The 24,424-nt window shown below is 40.6% G+C and overlaps 2 protein-coding genes across 6 annotated transcripts; one reads left to right on the top strand and one right to left on the bottom strand.

Moving 5' to 3' along the window:
• Window positions 1-1,145: 1,145 nt before the first annotated feature.
• Window positions 1,146-16,744, top strand: RBBP9 (RB binding protein 9, serine hydrolase). Of its 3 annotated transcripts, none has more exons than XM_042931718.1 (6): window positions 1,146-1,297; window positions 2,506-2,548; window positions 3,831-3,936; window positions 7,241-7,326; window positions 7,722-7,948; window positions 16,258-16,744. In XM_042931718.1, the coding sequence occupies exons 1-5, from the start codon at window positions 1,199-1,201 to the stop codon at window positions 7,946-7,948; spliced, it is 561 nt and encodes a 186-aa protein (XP_042787652.1). In that variant the 5' UTR covers window positions 1,146-1,198; the 3' UTR covers window positions 16,258-16,744. The 3 variants fall into 3 exon arrangements, with proteins under 3 accessions (XP_042787652.1, XP_042787651.1, XP_042787650.1); XM_042931717.1 differs by lacking the exon at window positions 16,258-16,744 and adding an exon at window positions 16,073-16,122; XM_042931716.1 differs by lacking the exon at window positions 16,258-16,744 and having other exon boundaries at window positions 7,722-9,535.
• On the bottom strand, window positions 10,619-24,358 carry POLR3F (RNA polymerase III subunit F). 3 transcript variants are annotated; one of them, XR_006200578.1, is made up of 11 exons: window positions 23,962-24,358; window positions 22,395-22,512; window positions 19,578-19,645; window positions 19,195-19,215; window positions 19,003-19,070; window positions 17,605-17,717; window positions 15,467-15,610; window positions 15,174-15,281; window positions 13,404-13,595; window positions 12,109-12,381; window positions 10,619-11,299 (listed from the first exon to the last, which is right to left on the bottom strand). XR_006200578.1 is itself a non-coding variant. In XM_042931714.1 (10 exons), exons 1-10 carry the CDS (start codon window positions 24,021-24,023, stop codon window positions 12,304-12,306), a joined length of 972 nt encoding a protein of 323 aa, XP_042787648.1. In that variant the 5' UTR covers window positions 24,024-24,358; the 3' UTR covers window positions 11,979-12,303. The 3 variants fall into 3 exon arrangements, 2 of the variants coding, with proteins under 2 accessions (XP_042787648.1, XP_042787649.1); XM_042931714.1 differs by lacking the exon at window positions 10,619-11,299 and having other exon boundaries at window positions 11,979-12,381; XM_042931715.1 differs by lacking the exons at window positions 10,619-11,299; window positions 19,195-19,215 and having other exon boundaries at window positions 11,979-12,381; window positions 23,962-24,357.
• Window positions 24,359-24,424: the final 66 nt, after the last annotated feature.

The following is a 24,424-nucleotide window of genomic DNA, read 5'->3' as shown; positions in this document are numbered from 1 at the left end:
ATATGTGTTTTCTAAAATTTCAGGACTGCCATATTATAATAGGTAAACCACTGCATTGCTACTTCAGTTTTCCCAGTCTCTAAATTTGTTAAAGTATTGATGTGGAAAATATTGGGGTTCGGAGAAAGAATTCTTGAGATGTCTTTGGTGCAAAAAGGTGGTTTTATTAAAGCACAGAGACAGGCTTCGTGAGCAGAAAGTGCTGCACTGGGGTTGTGACGGTGACTGATTATATACCTTCAGGTTGGGAGGGGGTTAGGGACAGGGAAAGTCTCTAAGGTATTTTGGCAACAAGGTTTCCAGGACACTGAGGGGCTAGTTGCTGTTAGGAAAATGTCATTTATTACTGTTTAGTAAAAACTCAATCATGAGACCCTTCAGATGTATATCAAGGGGCTGTAAGCTTGCAGTACGATTGTCAACATATATCTGGGGAGGGGAAGAGATAAAGGAAGTTTCCAAAGGAATTTTTTTATGTTTAAAGTAGACTTACAGGATCCTGGAGGTCCAAATAACATTAAGCTAAGATTGCCTTTTGCTCTTAGCAAATTGTCATCATCAAGGGAGCTGAGCTTCCAGAGGAATATCACTTTGCCTGTCTCAAGGACTTGTCATTGGGCTGTAAGTTGTAAAGAAATATTAATTTTTTCTTCTGCCTTTGTTCCTCACATCAATTGTGAATGGTATCCATGTGCCATCACCAATGGTGATAGCTTTTAAAAGGACAACATTGAAAGCAATGAAAAATAACAACCAGGACTGACAGTGACAACTGTACTAGCAACAAATGTTTCAAAATCAGAAGGAAAAGTAATAAGAATTCCACGAGTCCTCAACTCATAAAAAGGTTATTTCTGTATATTTGGAACTAAAACCACACTTTCCAATAGAAATATATCATAATTCTAGTAAAGGGAGAGTATATTCTGGGCGTGTGACAGCCTGTCCTAAATAAGGCGAGGAGGGGACCAGAACGCTAGCAAGAGGCAAGTGAAAGGCGATTTAGATTTGCTAGAAACTCGGAAGTTTGCTTTGGCCACCTTCTTCAGTAAGGGCGGCCAGAGTCCAAGAGCCGGCCCACCGGCGCCCCCAGAACTACAATTCCCAGAATGCCACAGTGCAGGCTCCCAGCGGATGCAGTCTCGGGCTCCCGGCCCTGCAAGCCCTGCTGCTGGTCGACATCGGCCCCTCTGCGCTCATGGCTTCCCCGAACAAGGCAGTTATTGTTCCTGGGAATGGAGGTGGGGATGTGGCCACCCACGGCTGGTACGGCTGGGTGAAGAAGGGGCTGGAGCAGGTAAGAGACAAGCCTGACCGCGCTGGGAGCCTTGAGGGGACGGAGGGGACAGTGGACTGAAGTTTGAACGTGTGTTCACCTCGTCCCCAGCCCCCCCACCCCTTCAGCGAAGCCCTGTGTTTTCACTGCTCTCCCCGCTGCCCTGTCTCAAACTCTAGAACTAGTGGTCAGAATTTTGGTGGATAAAACTGCCCGGAAGACTTCTCTGAAGATTCAGTGGTTAGAGTACAAGGCACCACCTCTTAGAGCACCCCCCTGTCTCTCTGCATCTGTTGCTGGTTCAGATTTGGGGCTTACGAGATAAGTGTATCTCTGTCTTCTCTGATTCCTGCCTCAGATTAAAAAAAAAAAAATCAGTATGTAATATTTAATATAGGAAAAAGATGAATGTAACATACCTGGAAATTGTGAAGTATAATGTAATGAATACCTGAGACTCCATAACCAAACTAAACTGCAACATTAACAATACCTTGGAAGCCACATGTATACCCCCCCCAATCCCATTTCCCTGAAATTTTTTTCATTTGCTCCTCTTTTAAAAATGAACATACTTTTGCAGCTATGTGGGTATACTTTGAACAATATCTTATTTAATTTGGTTTCTTTGTGAGCTTTACACAAATGGCGTTGTGTCCCACTGTAATTGTCTTGTGTATCTTGATTTTTTTTTTAACCTCTTCCATAACCAGTCAATAGGACTGCTTCCTGGGTTGCCATCCTTTAGAGCTCTAGAGTATGTGTCTAGAAGAAAATTTCAGGTTGTGGTTGAAAACCAAGGCCAGAGCTACAGATCAAAAAGAGCAGGACTGAAGCTGTCCAAAAGGGTGGGATCTCCAACTTTCTGTACCACATTTTGTACCATGTTTTACCTACTTCCTGGTGCACAGTCTTTTTGACTCCAGTTTGTCTAGAATGCATTCATTCATGATGCCTCTGTAGATACATGCCTACAGTGATAAACAGAGATGTACAAATGCAAATATGTACAGAGCTGGCTAGGTAAGAACTACAGACAGAAGGCAGTTTATCAGGAGGGATTGTCTGTTCACATGGAATCCAATGGCACTTAACCTGCTTCATTTCATAATGTAAGCAAAGACTTATTGAATTGATAGAGATCATATCAGGTGTCTCATTTCTTATTAGCAAAGTATTAGTTGTAATTAAGCTCTTTATTATAGCTTTTTTTTCCCCTCATGTCATAGATACCTGGTTTCCAGTGTTTGGCTAAAAACATGCCTGACCCAAGTAAGTTTTAAACATGTTTTTAAATAGCCTCATCGTGTTGGGTTTTGATCTTGCCATTTTCCTGGTATAGAACAGGAATATCATAGTAGAGAAGCCAAAGGGAATATATACCTAAGAATGAATGAAGGCAAGTAGTTTGGGGAAAAGGGTGTAAACCAAAAAGCATCATAGAAAATTCTAGTAAGGATCGAGAAGAGCACCCAGGCTTGGTAAAATTTAATTTTCCACTTTTTAAGCAACTCAGTTTTCCCTTCTATAAGTCAACAGATTCAACAGATATTTTCAGGCAAAATGTATGAGTGTTTCATGTGAGACAGAGATATGATAAAACTTCACAGCACCTATATGAGATCCAAATATATCAAAATGTAACACTGCCACTTTTGTTCTGACTATGCCCATGACTTGTGTCAGGAATTTCCTCTTAGGAAAGAAAGCATATTTATACATGTGAATTTGAGAATGTTGTCTAGAGTTATTTCTTTTTTTAAAAATTTTTAAATTTATTTTTGAGAGAAAGAGAGGCAGAGTATGAGCAGAGGAGGGGCAGAGAGAGAGAGGGAGACACAGAATCCAAAGAAGCCTCCAGGCTCTGAGCTGTCAGCACAGATCCCAATGCGGGGCTCAAACTCATGAACCATGAGATCATGACCTGAGCTGAAGTCGGATGCTTAACCGACTGAGCCACCCAGGTGCCCCTAGAGTTATCTCTTAAGTTTACATTAAAGCTACAGAATTATATTTTTATTATTTCCTCAGTATTTTCTTATAAGAACATGGTAAAATTAAAAAAAAAAATAAAAGCTATATATATATATATATATATATATATATATATATATATATATATATAGCAAAGCTATGGACTTGAATTTCTCAAACAGCAACATATAAATCTTTGGCTCTATTGAAACAGCCCCGGGGCGCCTGGGTGGCTCAGTCGGTTAAGCGTCCGACTTCAGCTCAGGTCACGATCTCGCGGTCCATGAGTTCGAGCCCCGCATCAGGCTCTGGGCTGATGGCTCAGAGCCTGGAGCCTGCTTCCGATTCTGTGTCTCCCTCTCTCTCTGCCCCTCCCCCGTTCATGCTCTGTCTCTCTCTGTCTCAAAAATAAATGTTAAAAAAAAAAAAAAAAAAAGAAAAAGAAACAGCCCCGTCTCCCATATGGTCCTGAAGTTCTTAAGTTGAGAAATGCTAAGTAGTCCTCTGTCAGAAAGGTGGGGTGGTATTAGACTAAGACTGTCCCTATCAAATGACACTCTTTCTTTACCCTGAACCTTAGTTACAGCTCGAGAGAGCATCTGGCTGCCCTTCATGGAGACGGAGCTGCACTGTGATGAGAAGACCATCATCATAGGCCACAGTTCTGGGGCCATTGCAGCCATGAGGTGCGATCCTTGTTCAATAGTCACCCTGTGTGGGCTCCAGCTGGCTTACAGACCTCACTGCAGTTCCTTGAACTTGCCAACTCTGTACCTACCTTAGGCCTGTGCTGGCCCCTGTTCTACCTGGTATACTGTTTCTAGGTACTTGCATGGCTTTCTTTTCTTTAAGTCTCTACTTAATGTCTCTTTTCACTGAGGCCTAGTCTAATCACTCCAAATGAAACAATGGCTCCTATCCCCTTTATATCTTGGTATCCCTCTTTTAATCTATTACACTTTTCAACATCTGATGTCTTGTTTATTTCTTGCCTGTCTCTGGCCAATAAAAATGTAAGCAACATGAGGATGGGGCTTTGTTCACTCTGACACTGGGACCTTAGTGCCTAGAAGAGTGTCTGCCATATGGTGGGTGCTAAATAAATATTTGTTGGAGGGCAGAGGCTATTACACCACCCTGTACACCCCCCCCCCCCCCATCCTTAGGATTCATGACACTTCCTGATGCTGTTGGTTATAACATCATGTCTCTCCCTTTAGGCTTATGAGGCCTAGAGGATAGGACTTAGCTGGCTGAATAAGCATATTAGGGTTGGGTTTCTTGCACATTTGCTAGGCTGGATGAGGAAGGAATATAGTTTTTGTGTAACCTCTTGTCCCAAGCAGTCACTCAGGCTGGCATATAAATTGCATGTCAGGGAACCCTGCCAAATTCCATAGCCTTTCTGCCATTTGAAGCTATGAGATAATGCTTTCCAGTGTGGAGCTTAGTGTTCATAAGCTGCCAAAGGTTGTCTGGAAAATGAAGAAATCCCTTTATGCTGAAATCTGTACCAACTCAAGGCCAACTGAATTTTTCTCAGGCTATTGGCTAATAAAGATGTGCCTTCCTTTTAAAAAATTTTTTAAATATTTATTTATTTTGGGGAGACAGAGAGACAGTGCAAGCAGGGGAGGGGCAGAGAGAGAGGAAGACACAGAATCCAAAAGAAGGCTCCAGGCTCCAGGCTGTCAGCACAGAGCCCGACGCGGGGTTCAAAAACCAATGAAGCATGGGATCATGACCTGGGCCGAAGTTGGATGTTCAACTGACTGAGCCATCCAGGCGCCCCAGATGTGCCTTCTTTTAAAGATCCCTGTAACTGGGGTGCCTTGGGTGGCTCAGTCGGTTGGATGTCTGACTCTTTATTTTGGCTCAGGTCATGATCTCATGGTTCATGGGTTCGAACCCCACATTGGGCTTTGTGCTGGCAGGGCAGTGCCTGCTTGGTATCCTCTTTCTCTGCCCCACCCCTACTCATGCTCTTTCTCTCTCTCTCAAAATAAATAAACTTAAAAAAAAAGAAAAAGATCCCTGGAGCACCTGGGTGGCTCAGTCGGTTAAGCGTCGGACTTTGGCTCAGGTCATAATCTCACGGTTTGTGGGTTCAGGCCCTGCTTGTCAGGTTCTGTGCTGACAGCTCAGACCCTAAAGTCTGCTTCAGATTCTGTGTCTCCCTCTTTCTCTGCCCTTCCCCTGCTTACGTTCTGTCTCTCTCTTAAAAATAAAATAAAAAATAATAAACTCGCTGCAGGATTGTCTGCAACCTAAAAATTAACATCTAAAGTTAAGGTAGGCAAGAGAAAATACATGCCAGTATGTGGTATAAGATGGTAGGGGAAAAGGATATTGGTAGAGCCACAGAGGACCACCCTGCGGATTACTTACTAATCACAAAGTGGACAATTATGTCTTTACAATGGATATCTGATATCACCTTAAGTAATCAAACTTAATCTCACCAATAAAGGGACACTGGCATTGTGTGTCTCTGATGTGATGGAGTGGGAAGGACACATTGCCTATGTAGTATTCTTGCCAAAAATGTTCAACCTCTGTCTAATCACGAGGAAACAGAAAAATTCAATTTAGGGGTGATATACAAGACAATTAATTGGCTTATTAAACTCTTAGAATATGTCAATGTCATTTAAAACAAAAAATTTAAAAGGGACTAAAGAGTCATGAAAAACAAATGCAATGTGTGATCTTTGACTGGATCTAGGATTGAAAAGCAGTTTTGGGGTGCTTGGTGGCTCAGTTGTTTAAGTGTCTGGATCTTGATTTCGGCTCAGGTCGTGATCTCATAGTTTGTGAGTTCAAGCGCCATTATCAGGATCTGTGTATTACTGTCTCGGTGTTAAATGTACTGGGTGTAATAATGGCACTGTGGATATGTAAGAGAATACCTTGTTCTTAGGGGACACAGTTGATGTATTTAGGTGTGAAGTGTGGTAAAATTAATGAATCAAGTGCTTGTTGTTCTAACTGTCCTGTAGGTTTGAAATTTTTCAAAACAAATTGTTGGGCAAAAAGTTTAGACTGCAAAACAAAATACCAACCCTAAATTTTTCCTGGCACAAAGGCCCCTTGAAGCTATTACTATTCCACATCTTTCCCTAGCCTAATCTTTGCCAAGTGTCTGCTTGTGGGCACTCTACTAGGCACCAGGGTCATAGAAATCAAGAAGGCTCACACCTGCCCTTAAGGAGCTGAAGGTTTGTTGGGGAAGACATATAATACAACGCAAAGAGTAATACAATACAATGTGGAATGTGCAGCAAAAGAGGTATATTTCCACTATGGTATAGTATTTCTTAAAATATGGTTCACAGATCACTTGTATTAGTCATCCGGGTTGGGGGGGAGGTGTCATGCCTTAAAATGCAGATCCCTGGGCCTCATACCAACTTTGAATCAGATGCTCCGGGACTGAATCTACATGTTAACCAAGCAAGCAATGCTGATGCATACTGAAGGTAGGTTAATAGGCACATCAAAGAGAATGATTACACTTAAAAAAAAAAAAAAATGATTTTTTTGGGAGAGTGCAATCAGGGGAGGGGCAGAAAGAGGGGGACAGGATCTGAAGCAGGCTCTGCTGTGACAGGCTGATAGCAGCAAGCTTGATGTGGGGCTCAAACTCATGAACCGCGAGATCATGACCTGAGCCGAAGTTGGACACTTAACCGACTGAGCCACCCAGTTGCCCCCACTTTTTGTTTTTTTTTGAAAGGATTACCAAAGAGGTTTGGACTACCTTGAAAAATAAGTAGAAACTCATCAAGTAGCCAAGGGTAATTTATTAACCACTGGGCTTGGAGTTCTGTAGTTTCCTTACTTTTTTTAAATTAACCTCAACAGCACCTGTTTTCTGTAAGCTAGATCAAATGAGTTTTCATGTGGTTTTTTGTTTTTGTTTTTGTTTTTTACTTTTCGGCAATCAGATTTAACATTAAGTATTAGTTGACATCATTTCTCTTTCTCCAGGTATGCAGAAACACACCAAGTATATGCTATTGTGTTAGTGTCTGCATATACCTCTGACTTGGGGGATGAAAACGAGCGTGCCAGTGGTAAGTTTGAAACCGATTCAGAAAAGCCCTTCCTCTAATCACAGGGCTACCTGTTCAGGTTAAACAGTACTGGCTTTTGAATAGGCTAAAAAAACCCTCTCGTAACAGATGAGAAACATTTGCTGCCCTTCTTTTTTACAAATTAGACCCTTTGAGAGGTGATAGACCATTTTCTAATGCATTGAACCCTAGAGGCCTGATTTTATCTGAGCCACATACGCCCCTTCACAAGTAGCTATGTTATTAAGCCCTATAGATTTGAAAACTAATGGACTTGTAACTCACAGGCTCGGATTCTGTGTGTCTGCTATGGTCTTCACTAGATATTTTACCATGGCTAGAATGGGAATTATCCATGGGCGGTAATAGGCTCTATGTATATTTTTTCCCCATAGGATACTTCAACCGTCCCTGGCAGTGGGAGAAGATCAAAGCCAACTGCCCTTACATTGTGCAGTTTGGCTCCACTGATGATCCTTTCCTTCCCTGGAAGGAACAACAAGAAGTGGCTGATAGGTTGGAAGCCAAATTGTACAGATTCACTGACCGTGGCCACTTTCAGAATATGGAGTTTCATGAACTGATTAGCGTGGTAAAGTCTATGCTGAAAGTACCAGCATAGGTAGGATTACTTCTGCTGTTTTACATTCCAATATAGGGGTAGAGCAATGATCAGGTTATTAATAGATAAAAATTATCTATTATGAGATGATTAGTAGACACATAAAACAGAACAAAGTTCCGGAAAAATAACCCAGAAGTTCAATATTCAAACTAAGTTACAAACAGCGTTTCCATTTTCCATTGGATTTCTATCTCACAAACTGCCATGAACTAAAGCAGTATTTTTCTCATTTGATCAGGGACATAAGGACAGTTTAACCACCTTTATCTGTCCAAAGTGAGTAAGATAGAAGTGGAATCCAGCTTTCCTGATTCCCAGTTCACATTAAAACTAGTTTGTGTATGTTGTAGGAGTTGTACTCCTCTTTGAAATGAACCTTTTTCTAGTTGGCAGGGTGGGGTGGGGTGAGGAAAATGACTAAAGGTCCAGAGTGTTGGCTTAGAGCTCAAAACACTAGCTGTTCTGAGCTGGCCCAAGACATTAAACCCAGACTGGGGCCTTCCATCTTTGACCCCTGCCCCAGTCCTTCAAACATGTTGAGGGAGAGGGATACATATGGATCTAAGAGTTAGGTCTGCCAGGTCGGGCAGGGAACAGAAGCCCAGCCTGTAAAAATATGTCAGCATAGCCAACCAGATGTGTGCTAGACCAGCGTGGTGGGAATTTGGGCAGCATGGAGAACTCGTGCCCTTTCTAAATTGTTGCCATCTGGGAAGGTAGCAGGGTGTTGCCAATTTTCTGATTTTTTGAGGGAAAAACTTCATGCAGTGGTTTTCATATCTAGGGACTATATGTTTATATACACAGTTTATATGTATATGAATTATGCCCAATATATGTACATATGGATTACGTAAGTCGACAACGACAGCGTAAATAAAAAATGTACAAACACTGCAAGACACACAAAGTCCAAGCCGCCCATTTGTGACCTCTGCCATTAGGAATTAACTTAGCCAGGTGCTTTAAATGATTCTCTCTAAGCCTGAGAAATGAATTTAATGTCGAAGGATGAAATCATGGGAACAATTTAGATTTTGTTACAAAATTCTAAATAATCTTTCCATACTTCAAATTTTGTTCTGTAAAGAGTTCTACCTTTTAAATTCTATGTTCCTTTAGCTCACTTTCAAGCATCATTCCACTTTTCTTCTGATCATACTCCTTCAAAAAAATTGTTTTTTCTTTCCAATATTTTTTGGCTGTTACAATCCCTAAGTATTGACTCAAAACAATTTCCAGTGACTTTGTACATGTTACACAACCTTATGTTTGCTGCAAAAATATGAATTTCCTCACTATTTATGTCTACAGGAGATTCAAAGCCACCATTTTAATCTGAAAAGTCTTGGCTTCTAAATGTGTTCAAAGAAAATATGGAAAGACTCTAAACGTTAATAACAGTTATCTTTGGGGAATGGGCATTTTAGGTACAGTGTGAAGGAAGTCTCCTTTTTGTTTTGTACACCTGGGGATTGAGTTTGTTATAGTGAACATGTATTTTATAATTAAAATGACTATGTTTAAAACAACTCATTTGACATGTTAGTGAGAAGCAAATTAGATAAACCAATTGAGTAGTAATTTTCTTAAAGATGTTTGATTTGACCAAGTCTATAACCAAAGTTTGATTCTATTTGAATTGTTTGGAATTAGTAATCGTTCTACTTACTCTTGGCATTGTTTTCTGAAGTCCTTTTTCAAAAAATTACAAACTTACACTACAAATGACAGTTAATAATATTTTGTCCTCTTTCTCCACAGAAAAATACATACAAGTGAGAAATAATTTTGATATCTTTCATTCCTATAATTAACATAGACCTATGTGACTGTAAGGATTGTGCTATATAATATGGTAGCCAGTAACCACAGGTAGCCATAAATTGAATTCATTTCTTCATTCAAGTCTTAACAGTCACGAAGTGACAGGTGGGTACTTTTACTGAACAGATGTGGAATACTGTCACTATAAAATGTCCAGCAGCAGTAATCTAGGGCATGTATTTTCTTCCCTTACCCACAATCTAATAATGAGTAATAGTTGAAAGTAAAAGTCACTCAACTTGAAATTACTTGTTTGACTAGTTTTTACTCAGCTGATCACCATAAAAATCATGGCTCATAAAATTTACTCCTCATCAAACGAAGTTCAGAGGAATTTTATAGAAGAATGCCACATAAACTATCCATTTAAACCATTGAATCATGGTCTCTCAGAATTGTCTGACTCCCTATGATCATTAGTAAGCAGAACAGAAGGGCCCTGACAGACTTCAGGGTGTATCTCTTCTCAGGTGACCAAAATACCTTATACTAAATGGAAATCAACTGTAAGGATTAGGACTTCACCACAATTTGATTTTTTTTTTTTTTTTTTAATTTTTTTTGGTGTCATGAGTCTAGAGCCCCATAACTTGTTTTGGTCAAAGTTTACTTCTGGTGGGTAAATATCGATTTAACTATATATCGGAGCTGCTGTTGTTTGTTTTTTTTAACGTTTATTTATCTTTGAGAGACAGAGACCGAGCATGAGTGGGGAAGGGGCAGAGAAAGTGGGACACAGAATCCAAAGTAGGTTCCAGGCTCTTAGCTGTCAGCACAGAGCCCGAAGTGGGGCTCGAGCTCAAGAACTGCGAGATCATGACCTGAGCCAAAGTTGGATGCTCAACTGACGCCACCCAGGCACCCTCAGAGGTGCTATATTTTTAAACTATTGTCTCTTTTCTCCTTCAGTTAATATTCAGAATGAAAGACCTGCTATGGGAAAACCATTTAAAGGGTCTCTTTATTCTGGTGAGTCAATGAACTTTTGTTGTAGCCTTTGATTGTAAGCTTTAAAAATCAATCTTTGGCTATCAAGACATAATACAAAATCTGTAGTTAATACATGAACTGCTTCCTCCTCCCTACATCTACCTCTCCCCCCAACTTCAGTTTTCTCATTAAATAAGACTAGCGCCTCTGTGACAGGCCAGGTTCCAAGAAGGACAAATAATGTTCTTACTATTCTAGCTTTCCTTGGGGGTGGAAGAGAAAGGCTTGTGTAGTTTCAGGCTCCTAGATTCTTCTGTATCTTCTATATATTTAATACTTGAAATGATCCTTGTTTCAAAGTGCTGGTGTCATCGAATGCTATTTTATAGAGCTGGCCACAAACTCCATCTGGTTCTTAGTTGGTTACTGAGCTGATTTCATTTTATTGATCCCATTTATCTCAAAGTTACCCTTCTGATGGCTGCCCACTTGGAGAATCTCCAAACTGGTAGTTGAACTCCGGTGTCAGTAGTAGCTGACCTTCAATTCCTTTCCCTTGGTCCCATACTTTTGGCTTGGACACAGAAATCACTGAGTGGAGGTACAAAGTGAAAATACAATAGCTGAGATCCTAAAAAGCTAACTTTTGTGCAACAGTACACTGAATAACCTAATGTTTTCTCTATGGCTAATGATTAGGACTGGAAGTACTATTAGAAATGAGAACAATTATAATGGCTTTCTGCTTAGCCTAGACTAATTACACCATGATTTTAGAAGAGAATAAGGAAACAAATCTAAAATAGGACAAGAAAAGAAGAATGGTACTCTGCTCACAATGAAGTACAAATGGAGGGTAATGGATTATGGGACAGTTCTAGCAAATAATACAGTTGAACCACAGAATGAAACTTGGAAGACTTTAACAAAGGATCAGTGAAAACATTCTCTTGAAGATGAGAATAATGTAACTATGCGCTGAAAATCCTTGATAATAGTCATCATTTGCATTTGAGGTAAGTACAAAGGCATAATCCTCTGAAATAATATTTCTGACATAAGGAATTAATAGTGTGCGGAAAAGAGATGTTCCACTCTCTTCCCCACTCTTCCCTAAGTGCTGTTCCTGCCCCATCACTTTTAATTACTTAATGAAACCACTGAGGAAAGAGAAAACAAATGGCAATAGTGAAGTAGATGTAAAAAATTTCCAATGAAGATCTTAATAACTAACTTGGAAAAGGGCATTTTTAAGCTCTAGCCATTATCATAGTATTTGGCAAATATGGATTTATTGGCTTCTTTTTCCATGAACCATCACAAGTCTTGAAGGCTTCAGAAGGTGGTCTTCCAGAAGTTCTAAGTATTTATCGAAGAATGGATTTCAGTATTAGCCTTACCTGCTTCATATTCCGTTGCTTACTCTACCATTATAAATTTAGTCTTCATAGATAAAAAAATATTTTTTCATAGCAGCTAGTCTATCCATTATTGTGAAGTTTGCTTTCAAGGGTATTTGATGTTCCATCACGAATTAAATTATTTGCTCTCAAAGTAACTTCATTTGCAAAATGTCAGTAAAGTTCCTAGCTCTCTTAAAATTCGAGCCACTCTGTCATATAAATACAGTTAGATGGTGAAATCTCACCACCTTCATGGCAGTCGTCAAAAACCTTTAAAAAGAAAAAAGTTTACAATCAAATGAGAGTTTTAAAATTATTATATTATAGGTAAAGTCTTAAGTGTCAACTACAACTATACTTTCTGTTAACAACATATCCAAGACCCAACCATTCTCTAAAGCGGTATTAAAAGTGACACTTTGAAACTGAAAGAGACTAGAGCTGTAATAGGACCTGCTGTGTGATTATAAAGTTAGTTAATGAGAGACCTCTCACTGTAGCACTAAGATGACATGTTCTGCCCACTGGCCCAAAGGCTATTTGCAGGTAACAGGGATACAGGAAAGCAGATCTGTATGTGTGTTTGACTAGGCAAATGTTTCGTGTTTAACTACATTCTTTTTTGTGAAGGGTGCTAAACAGAATTCCCAATATGCTCGCTTTTTTCCCTAGGAGTTTACACGAGCATACAGACAGCTTAGGCATATAGACAAGGGCCAGTATAAAGAAATAAAACAGCAGCTGTGAGGGCCGGGACAGGGCCTGCAGCACGCAGCTGGCAAGCAGTAAATGGGAACGGATGGATGGAGAGTGCTGGGGCATGCTGCAGGGGAAAGCACATCTCTGGGTTTGAATCCTGATTCTTCTAAGCTGTATATCTTGTATCTTCCTTAGCTTCAAGCTTATGCAGAAATAACACCATTAGCTCCAAGGGACAGGAGGAGATTAAATGAGACCACATAAATCTTCAAGAACATACCTGGCCTGTGACACAGGATTCTCAGCAAATCCTATTTCCCTCCCTACTTAGGTTAAATGATTAGCCCTCGTTAAAAATTGTCCATTTTAGGGCCAAACCCAGAAAAACACAAATTTCCCTAACCTGGTTATTCTAAAAAGGAATGTCAAGCCATGACTTGTTCATCAAAGGCCTGTCATCAAAGTTTACGTGGAGGTTTGAACAGCTGTTGGTCAACTCTGAGAATCAGAAAACTGGGGTGTGCTTGCTGGTAAGTTATGTGGCATTTGCACTTGGTGGCAGTCAGGTGTGAAATGAAGCCACTTTAACTCACCGGGCAGAGTCCGCAGGGGGCCCGGACCAAACCTGTGGGCGGGATGATAGGATTGACTGCTCTATACAGTTTCATGTGTCCATCCACACTTCCAACTGTGCCTTCTTTTGCAGCGATGATAGTCATCTCTACTTTCCCGTCATAAATGAGTGTATTTAAGATAGTTTCAATGTCCTCCATGGACAATTCTACCTGAAAAGGGGACACATTAGAAAGGACACAGAAAGCACAAGAAGACATCCTATCTGAGGGTGTTTAAACAGTAAGGGTCGCAACTCCGCCATGAATGGGGAAGCATTGCGCCAATGGGTGATTTAAAGCACAGAGCTGAACAACAGCCCAAGCTAGCACAAAGCACTGAAATGTTAAGGACAGAACTCTAACCTCATCTGAATTTGATACTTTCTTTCTATGTTTCTACCCTTAGGTAAAATCTGGAAGTCTTATAAAGTAACATTTCCTTAGCAAGAACTTGATGTGGATTTATAAAATGTTCAAGCAGAAAGTTATTTTAGATATCAAATTGTCCAAATTCCTAGTTTTTTATATAAATGAGAAATCTGTGTGGGGTATCTGGGTGGCTCAGTCGGTTAAGTGTCTGACTTCGGTTCAGGTCATGATCTCACAGTTCATGAGTTCAAGCCCCGCATCAAGCTCTGTGCTTACAGCTCAGAGCCTGGAGCCTGCTTCAGCTTCTGTGTCTCCCTCTCTCTCTCTGCTCCTCCCCCACTCACACTCTGTCTCTCTCTCTGAAAAATAAATAAGCATTAAAAAAAAAATTTTAAATAAATGAGAAATCTGGGGTCTAGGAAATGAAAACAGCTTGTCCAAATGGCCGATTCAATTTCTTCTGATTCTGAAAAGCATCCAGCACTGTCTTTATATAGGTCTTCAAAAGAATATGCTGATGACGCTACTCGCCTCTTACAAGTTGGATAATACCAGTAAGTGACAACTGATGTTATTGAGGTTTGTCATCTATGTTGAAATGTCCCTGAGAAAGTCAAGACCTTGTCAGAAGAGACTTTTGAATTTTGGGAGTGCAGTGCACTGCCAGGCCTCTACACTGCTGCTCTATATGCCAAGCTTAAGTATATACAGATCACACAGTGCCTGATGGCAGGACAGTCACCTTTGTCTAAATGGCTTAGGACAGTGCTTTCCAAAAGTGGATTCTGCACAATGCTCACAGGTATCACCTCAAAAAAGGGTCTGGGTCAAATATGTGCAGAATACACTGTAAACTATACCCCTGTGATGAAGAGTAACTTTAAAAAATTAAAATGAAGGGGCGCCTGGGTGGCTGCCTGTTGAACTTCTGACTTCGTACCAGGTCATGATCTCATGGCTTGTGGGTTTGAGCCCTGCGTAGGGCTCTGTGCTGACAGCTCAGAGCCGGGAGCCTGCTTCAGATTTTGTCTCTCTGCCCCTCTCCCACTCATGATCTGTGTCTTTCTCTCAAAAATAAACATTAAAAAAAATTTAATAAAAAATAAGATGAGGGGCGCCTGGGTGGCTCAGTCGGTTAAGCGTCCGACTTCAGCTCAGGTCACGATCTCGCGGTCCGTGAGTTCGAGCCCCGCGTCGGGCTCTGGGCTGATGGCTCAGAGCCTGGAGCCTGCTTCCGATTCTGTGTCTCCCTCTTTCTCTGCCCCTCCCCTGTTCATGCTCTGTCTCTCTCTGTCTCAAAAATAAATAAAACGTCAAAAAAAAAATTAAAAAAAAAAAAAATAATAAAATAAGATGAAAATTCAAAACCCAAGCTCTCACCTTACTGATCCCCAATTCACAGATGTACTTCCATACTTCATGTGATGAGGCAAATGAACTATTTCTTTGTATCATTGGATTCTGTTTGCTTTCTCGTGCTGTTTCTGCCTATAAGGGTAGAAACACAAATCTCAATATAGTGTTTTCTGAATACAATTTATATAGTCTGAAAATCAACAATGGAATATACTGTTTAGTAAAAATTATCAACTTCACCCTTTTCAAGTCCTATAAAATACGATATAAACTTTTTAAAAAAGATTTGCAGTGATGTGTCCTCAGTTATGCCTCACCTTGGTTTGTAGAAATTTAAAACACTGTTGGTTAAGCACCTCTACAAATTCTGATTCAAAATCCTGGTCACTGTACCAGGCTCCACCAGTCACAGACCGGTCTGGCTGCAGGTTATAGAGCATATATACTTTCTTTTTTGAGGCCTAGGAAAAAACATGCACAAGCAGATGTGGTTATAAGATAAATAAGTCTTCTGAAACTAAGATTAAAAAAAACCCAAAACTTTGTATTTTAGAGCAGTTTTAGATTTACACAATTATTGTAAAGATGGTACATTTACCTTGTGCTCAGTTTCCCCTTATTAGCATCTTACATATTAGTAGGGTACATTTATTACAGTTAATGAACCAATATTGATACATCATTATTACCTAAGTCTATACTTTACTGAGATTTCCTTAGTTTTCCCCTAATGTCCCTTTTCTGGGTCAAGAACCTATTCAGGATACCACATTACATTTACTTGGTATGTTTCCTTGGCAACTTCTGGTTGTGACAGCTTCTCAGACTTTCCTTGCTTTTGAGAACTTGCCAGTTCTGAGAATTACTGGTTGGGTATTCTGTAAGATGCCTTTTGACTGGGATTTGTCTGATGTTTTTCTCAGGACTAGACCAGGAAAAAGACCACAGAGGAAGTGCCCTTCTGACCACATCCCATCAAGGGTACTCAATCGTCACCAAGTGATGACTGATCACCATCACTAAGACTTTTCGGTGTTGATGTTAACCTTGATCATGTGGCTTGAGGTAGTGTTTCTCAGTTTTCTCCACTGTAAACTTTCTTCCCTAGCCTTGCCATGTTTGGAAGGAAATCAGTACGCAGAGCCCAAACTGAAGGAGGGAGGGTTACGTTCTACTACCTAAATTACCTGGAACTCTTCTGCACAGGAGGTTTGTCTATTCTGCCTCTTTCCACTCATGGGAAGATGGGTCATTTATTTATTTCAACATTTATATCAGTATGGACTTATGAAGATTTATTTTAGACTTTGGGTTACAATCCAATACTACTTCAGTTTGAAACCTTGAAAACATTGTGTAAATGAAAGAAGCCTGATGCAAAAGACCACATACTGTATGATTCCATTTATACAAAATTTCCAGAATAGGCAGATCTGTAGAGACAGAAACTACATTAGTGGTTATCAAGGCCTACAGGCAGGGATGCAGAGGACTGACTGCCAGTGGGGTCACATTTCACGGGTGATGAAAATGTCCTAAAATTACAGCAGTGTGATGGTTGCACAACTTTGGGAATATACTAAAAACTACCAAACTGTACATTTTAAACAGATGAATATTCTGGCATGTCAATTTTATCTCAGTAATAAGGCTGTTATTAAAAATAAAGGTGGAGAAGAAATATTGGCAAAGTGAAGGTACTTCACTTTGGAGACTTGTATTATTGGCTCTACTTTTGTGAAAATTTGAAATTATCCATTAAAAATGCAGAAGGGAGATAATGGTATAAACTAGGGATTGGTAAGGCAAAAATACTATTTGATAAATAAAATCTCTGATGAACATTGAATTCTTATTTGCCAAAATCCGTGTTCAAGCAAACTTTAGGGGGAATCTTGGCTCTTCTGATACCTAAGTCAGTGCAGTCAGCAGCTGGTGTCCCTGATGCAGCCAGCTCTGGAGTGAAAGCCCCTGGAGGAGGTAATAGGGCTGGGGTGGGATGAGGAGAAGGAGAAATACCATGTACTGGAACAGACAGGGCAGAGATCTTTCTCTGACTTGTTTACTCACGTATCCCAAGCACTACAAGAGTACCTGGTACACAGCAAACACACAATAGCTATTTGTTGAATGAGTAATCTAATATGCCAGGATGGAGTAAATTATCTTACACACTGGAAATCCAGGAAAAATGCTCATGATTCCAAAAATTCTTTACTGAAGAGTAAAGTGGTTTTAGCTTTAATGGCGGGTGAGACACAAAGAGTTAATTAAGCAGCGATAAATCTAGGCAACATCTCCAAGCCAATCCAACTTGAGCTTAATTTTTAGAAATCGTTTTGACCAGTAGTTTTAAATCATGACACAGCTTACAGAACAATAAAAATCTTAAAATGTACTTGGACCAGAACATATACAATGACCACTTGGGGGAAGAAAAGAGAAAACTACTCACTGCCACAGACTTAACAGCTTTGATAAGCTTTTTACTTTCCAAATTCTTTAGAATTTTGTTAATTTCTGTTAATGGCAAGTTACTTTTGTATCGGATATCTCTGCTCCATATTCCTATAAGAAAATAAAGTAAAATGAATTCAACACCATAGGATGTGTGTTTACAGTCCTACTGCTGTATCTCATGCCAAAACTATAACAAAGTATGTATATATATGTATATATCCCTAGAGCACAGCTATAGAGAAAACAGTGACTTAGAGGTAAGAATCTCAGGTAACATAACATATAAAATGTTAAGTTATGTGCTCTATCTTCTAACCAGAAATTTCTTGGAATCCTAGCATGGCACCTTTCTAAAAACACTGAAAAAGATATTTTTTAATGGAAGAAAAGAATGGTACTGAATTGACTTACATTGTCTCTTCCATCCCCTTTTGCATCCCAACTTCTGTTTCCTATTATTTTTACTTTAGATTTGTATTTTTTTTAATTTATTATTTTTTGAGAGAGAGCTCAAGTCAGGAGGGGGCGAGAGGGAGGAAGAGAGAGGATGCCAAGCAGGCTCTGCGCCGTCTGCACAGAGCCCAACTTGCGGCTTGATCCCATGACCTAGGGATCATGACCTGAGCCAAAATCAAGAGTCAGATGCTTAACTGAGCCACCCAGGTGCCCCTACTTTAGATTGTATTTAGATTGTAACTTAAGTTTGGGCCAAGGTCAGTTGCCACTGTCAGCGTAGAGCAAAAAATACTTTATGTAAGCATCTGTGTGCATGTATACCCATTATGTCTACACGAAAACTGTATTTAAGAGATGAAAAATGGAAGACTGGGGTTCTCACAGCCACCAAAAGCCCTGTGCAGGAGGCTATGGTTTCTCTCTGTTTTAAATGCTTATTTATTTAGTTTTGAGAGAGAAAGAGAGAGAAGGAGGGGGAGAGAGGGGGAGACAGAGAATCCCAGGCAGGTTCTGCACTGTCAGCCCAGAGCCTGACACGGGGCTCGAACCCACAAACCGTGAGATCATGACCTGAGCCTAAGTTGGACACTTAACCAACTCAGCTACCCTGCCGCCCTGGTTACTCTTTTAAAAAAGGCTTGTATGTGGAATTTTGTATAAAACATGTTACCCTATTTTCTTCCCAGCACAGAGGCATAATGAGATAGGAAGAAGTTTTTAAGATAGAGAATGCTTTTTTCATGAATCTATTTTTAAAATATTAATTTAACTTCTAATAAATATAAGAATGATATGATTTCAAATTATATCATGGTTGATACATTGTTGAAACTAGTATCAGTGACTCAAATCCTAATACACAGATCTCATTCCCTATTTCTGGACCTAAAGACAAAGACCAGGAAGTTTCTTCCTGCTTCTTCCTTCACATGCTTACCTTTATTTCCTGCATCCTCTATGATTTGATATACCAGTTTTTCTTGGTTATCTGATCCTTTCATTTTACTGCAGGGGAATAAAGTAGAATTAAAAAGGCAAAGAGATACAGGATAATCTAAGAATCTACATAACTACTTGAATTAGTGAACAAGGTCATCACATTGACTTATTTACCAAAAGAAGGGCTTACCTTAAAAAGAATGAGACAGGGCTGTATGTACCAGAATGAAAAGATGTCCAAGATATAGTAAGTGAAAAAAACAAGTTGCAAAACAGTATGGATAGCATGATCCCATTTTTGTTAAAAAAAAAGAAAAAAAAAGAAAAAAAGATTATATATATAGTATATAAATATATAATCATCTCTATATATTTATATATATACCTAGAAGAAAGGACATATACCAAATTATTAAGAGCAGTCATCTCTGAAAAATGGAACTCATGACAAGAGGCCGGAATGGTATGCAGGACAGATTACATTATGCAATTCTCTATTGACTTTTTTCCCCAAAACCATAGATTATGTTCGTAATAATTAAAGTTTCTAAAAATAAAAAATTGGGTGCTTACCCAGCATTCTGAGAATCCTTTATTCTATACAGAAGGCCTGTATTGCTCCTTAAGAGATCCAACTGACCCTAAAGTTTTTTTAAACAGAAAATAATAATGAATTATTTTGGAGCTATTTTAAATCAATCACAAATGTTAATGTATTCTTTAAAAGTTTACACAAACCAAAACATCCTGCCTTGCAGTTATTTGTTAGTTCCTCACTCAAGACTTTGGTCTTTGTCTACATATCACATGTAATATATTTTCAAAAACTTAGCGCTTTATGTTACCATTATCCAAATTATATGCTGGTGTCCTGGCTTGGTTATGTGACCAATGCATAAATAATTTTGAAGAAGCAGCTTTAGAATAATAAATAAAAATCCATAGTCAAATTTAAATAAATTCAATCAGTATATGAAATGTAAAGATAAATAATTTATATAAACAAGAAGTTCAAATAAAGGCTAACATGCATAAATCTATAACATGATGATTAATTAAACCTGACAAAATAGTGACATTTACTAATTTGTGTGATTTCTGTTGTATTACATGAAAATTAGGTCAACCAATGAATAAAAGATGCAATAGTTTTGGTTTTATATAACAAATCAAAAGTAAAGTAAAGCATGTCTGGTGTGCTTTTGAAATTCCTTGGGTGTGAACTCTGGAGCACTCAGGTGGCCATATTATGGGATTTCTGGCAGTTTGGGGAATCCATGGCTGGGAGAGGCCCCACTGCCGTGCGTTGAGACTGGGATGACACATGACTTAGAAACAGGCTTATATACGGATGAACAGCAATAACCTCCCTCCCCGAGCTCCACTAAGTAGGAAAATCGAACCACAAAGTTCCATTTGGAGGTCGTTTAATTCAGCCCATGAACACTTCCTGAAAACCCATACTGTGATCCATGTTTGGTGGGGGACAAACATGAATTCTAAAAGAGAATCACACAGCTAACGTCAATACCATCTTGTCGGCATCAACACAGAGGTAAGTTAAGGGTGGAATGGGCACTCAGAGAAGCAGCTTTGGCCCAACCTGGGGGGATTTCAGGGAAGCTTTCTGGGAGACAATAGCAGAGCTGAATCTTGAAGGAGAATGTGGAGTTAGTCTGTGAAGAAAGGGAAGAAGGGCCTTCTAACCAGTGAAGACAAAGGACCTGAGGCATGATGTGGCAGAGAACCAAAGACAATCTGTTCCCCTGAACCCTAACTTTTGGGGCAGAGTGGGTGAGGAAGGTAGGGGCTCGGTGTGGTAAACCCAGGAGTGTGGACTTGAATCTGTAGTGTTGAGAGGATTCTGGGTCACAAATGACTTGGTCAGATCTGTATTATGATCAAGGGGCGCCTGAGTGGCTCAGTCAGTTAGGCATCCGACTCTTGTTCTCAGGGTCTTGATCTCAGGGTCGTGAGTTCAAGCCCCGCGTTGGGCTCTGTGCTGGGTGTGAAGCCTACTTAAAAAAAAAAAAAAAAAAAAAAATCAGGCTGGCTGCACTGAGGCAGATGGAACCAGGAGAGCCAGTTAGAATATACTGTGATAGTCCAGGAAAAAGCCAAGAGCCTGAACACATGCAGAGGTAGCAGGAATGGAAAGGAGGGAACAAATCTGAGAGCTGTTTATGAGCTAAAAGCAGCAACCCTTTGTGATTTACTAATAATTAAAAGTCATCATAGCTCCACCACTGCTTACAACCTGTAGACCACAGGCCTGGCAGTAGATGGGGCTGCAGAGATGGCGAAAGAGAGGGAGGTACTGAGGAGGATTTTCAGACAGAAAGCAAAGGGCTCAAAGGGTAGTCAGAGGACAAAAACAGTTTCCGTTGCCACAACGTCCAGCATCCCTTCCACTATCCCTCCTGGAGCTGAGTCCTTCACCATGGTGAACTGATTAGAAATCACCAACAGTACTAAAACAGGGCGAGCACTCCGGCCCACTGCTTATTTTTATAAATAAGGTTTTACCGGAATGCAGCCATGCTCATGTGCTTATGAATGGTTCATGGCTACTTTCCTGCAGAGTTGAGTAGTTATGACAGAAACCTTATGGCCTGCAAAGCCTACAACACATACTATCTGGCACGTTACAGAAAGTTTTCCAGCCATTGAGCTAGAAGGTCGAAGGGAGTAGTTTAACAGAACGTTCACCTGTCCTCAAACTTCCATGAGTCCTTAGTGGAGAAATCTTTTATTCAATTTCTACTACAACCAAACTGAAATGCTTTCAAGATATGGGAGTTTTGATGATGGAGAAATGAAAGGAGAAATAGGCAGATTTAGAGGGTGGGGTGCCACAAGGTGGGGTGTTTTGGGACAGTGTAGGAGAATGATATTAGGGCCCCAGGAGAAGAGAAGAGATAAGAGCAGGTAGAAGGGCTTCAATGAAAAACCCCACTGCAGTGTGACTAGACTCATTCCTGCCTCCTGAAATGCTCAGAGTGAGGAGTGAGATTGTGGAGAATGAAACCCTAAGGAACCGACTCTGATAACCTGCAGAAAAACCAGATGGGGCATATTTCATAGGCAATGGCCCAACACCAACAGCAGGAAGCAAACAGAAGGTGAGAGCAGACTAGGCCTATGTGCCCTGTGTCTCACGATGACAATTAGGTTAACAAATACAACAGTTAAAACAGAATACATTTATTTCATTCTTCTTGGAAAATGATGTGTAATTATTTCTTCTTTCCTCAGTTCAGGCAGTCTGAGCTGTTTCCTGGTTTGGAGTCTTAACCTAACACACTTGAGAATGGTTTCACGTCTACGTAACAGGAAGTAATGAGTCCATAGCACATAAATAATTACATCAACTAGTTGAATTTGCCTTACCATGGACAGCAGTCTATTGATGGCCACTGCCCGCTGCTGGGCTTCTATATGAGGCATTTCATTCTGAATTACTTGGTCTGTGATTCCATGAGGGAACTGGTGACATAATTCTATAATCCTAGGAACAAAGGCAATAATGATTTTATTCATGTTCTGACCCATTTCAAGAGGCAATGAGGGAAAAATACAAGCAGAATGGTTTGAAATTGTGCCTTTTTTCACATTTGGCAGATGACCTAGGTTTCTATGATGGTTGTGAATCAAAGCATGTTACAAATTGAGCAAGATAAAGTACATGTTTACATAATTACTACTATTTAAGGGAGTGTTTCTTTTCCTCACTAATATGAACTTTAAATTAGAAAAGTTAAATGAAAACAAACACAAAATATATTAAAGCTGGGGCTTCAATTTTCTCAGAACAACTATGACAAAGTTAATATGCAGTGCATTTGGCAGTCATAGTCTGCAAGGAGGCAAATCAGACACGTCTGGTGGGAAGACAAAATTTGTTATGCCAATTAACCACAACTGGGTCTGCTTTGGGAATTATCTATACCAAACAAAAATCAACCAAACTATCCACCTTGTCATAGGATCATCGTACATGTTTTCACAAGTTTGAGAAAGTCAAGGTCTTTAAAACTATGTGGTAACCTAAAAATATAAAATTAGGAGAGGCTTTAGGTGACCTAAACTCTCAAAAAAATTTTTTGTTTGTTTTATATTTGAGAGAGAGCGTGAGCAGGGGAGGGGCAGAGAGAGAGGGAGACACAGAATTTGAAGCAGGCTCCAGGCTCTGAGCTGTCAGCTCGCACCCCCACGTGGTGGAACCCATGAGAGGTGAGGTCATGACCTGAGCTGAAGTCGGAGGTTCAACCGACTGAGCCACCCAGGCGCCCCCCACCCCCGACTTTTTAAAAGTTTTTTTTTTTTTTTTTTTTTTTTTTTGGTTTTACCTTATATTTGAGAGAGAGAGAAAGAGCGTCAGCAGGGGAGGGGCTGAGAGAGAGGGAGACACAAAATCTGAAGCAGGCTCCAGGCTCTGAGCTGTCAGTACAGAGCCCGACGCGGGGCTCGAACCCACCGGCCGTGATAGGTAACCTAAAACCTTAAATACTGCACGGAAACCATTTGGCTTAGTGTTGCTTCAAAAATCCAAACTGCATCCTAATTTCGCCCAAACATTCTGTCGTGGGAGTTCCCTTAGCGACAAGAGCGATCCCGGATCAGAGTACAGTACGTATCTACAAGTACTACGGGAAAAACGCCAAGTCCTCTCTGGGAGTCGGTTACCTTAATGTAGGAAGAAAACACATCATCACAACTTTCCGAACAGCACCGGCGCAAGATCGGATACGTAAAGTTGCAAACTGTCAAGCTCGCCCGGAACTTCTAAAGAAGTCTGCGGTCCAGGGATGGGAGGGAGGCTCCAAACCCCACGAATCCCCTTCCTGTGCGCGCAGGTATCTGCCGACGGTGCCCGTGGAAGGGGTCCGCCTGCCCAAACGACCAGCCGCCTGAGGGGGGCTCCAGAGCGGGGAAGGAGCCTCACTCACTGGTTTACCTGTTTTCTATTTCCACGGGATCCGCGTCGGGCGGCTGTACCTTCACCTTCACCTCAGCCATCACTGCCCAGTTCCCGTCCCTCGTGGGAAGAGATGTTCGAAGTCGCCGGTTACCCAGCTGGGGTGCGAGGAAACCGGGGAAAGAAAGCACCAGGGTTGGCAAGGGGCCTTCTTCCTCGTGTCGCAGCCGGTCCTTACTTGTTCTGTCGGCCTGAGGTGGCCGAGCCGCGCCTGATCCGCTACGTCTTATTCTTGTTTTTCAGAAGGTCAATGCCTGTCGGACCAACGAGTCTGGTTCCCTCACTCTGTGTTGGGATGCCACCTCTGAGCATTTTCCAACCTCTGTGAAACCATATTCTCAGAGACCTGCAGTGAAGCCTTTAGGAAAGGCGCGCGAGGCCGGTACCAGTCCCCCGGCCAAGCGGCAGAGGCGGGGTTGGTTGCTAGGAAGTCGGTGTCCTC

This window comes from Panthera leo, chromosome A3 (genome assembly GCF_018350215.1).
Source record: "Panthera leo isolate Ple1 chromosome A3, P.leo_Ple1_pat1.1, whole genome shotgun sequence".
Taxonomy (NCBI): Eukaryota; Metazoa; Chordata; class Mammalia; order Carnivora; family Felidae; genus Panthera; species Panthera leo.
Note: the sequence above shows the minus strand (reverse complement) of the source record. Positions and strands in the feature narration are given on the sequence as shown.

Coding starts and splice junctions, on each gene's coding strand:
- RBBP9 (XM_042931718.1), top strand. CDS start 1,199: ATGGCTTCCCCGAACAAGGCAGTTATTGTTCCTGGGAATGGAGGTGGG. Junction 2,549..3,830: donor TAAAAACATGCCTGACCCAA/GTAAGTTTTAAA, acceptor CCTGAACCTTAG/TTACAGCTCGAGAGAGCATC. Junction 3,937..7,240: donor GGGGCCATTGCAGCCATGAG/GTGCGATCCTTG, acceptor CTCTTTCTCCAG/GTATGCAGAAACACACCAAG.
- POLR3F (XM_042931714.1), bottom strand. CDS start 24,023: ATGGCTGAGGTGAAGGTGAAGGTACAGCCGCCCGACGCGGATCCCGTG. Junction 19,216..19,577: donor AAGGATTCTCAGAATGCTGG/GTAAGCACCCAA, acceptor TGGTACATACAG/CCCTGTCTCATTCTTTTTAA. Junction 17,718..19,002: donor AGAGGATGCAGGAAATAAAG/GTAAGCATGTGA, acceptor ATTTTCTTATAG/GAATATGGAGCAGAGATATC.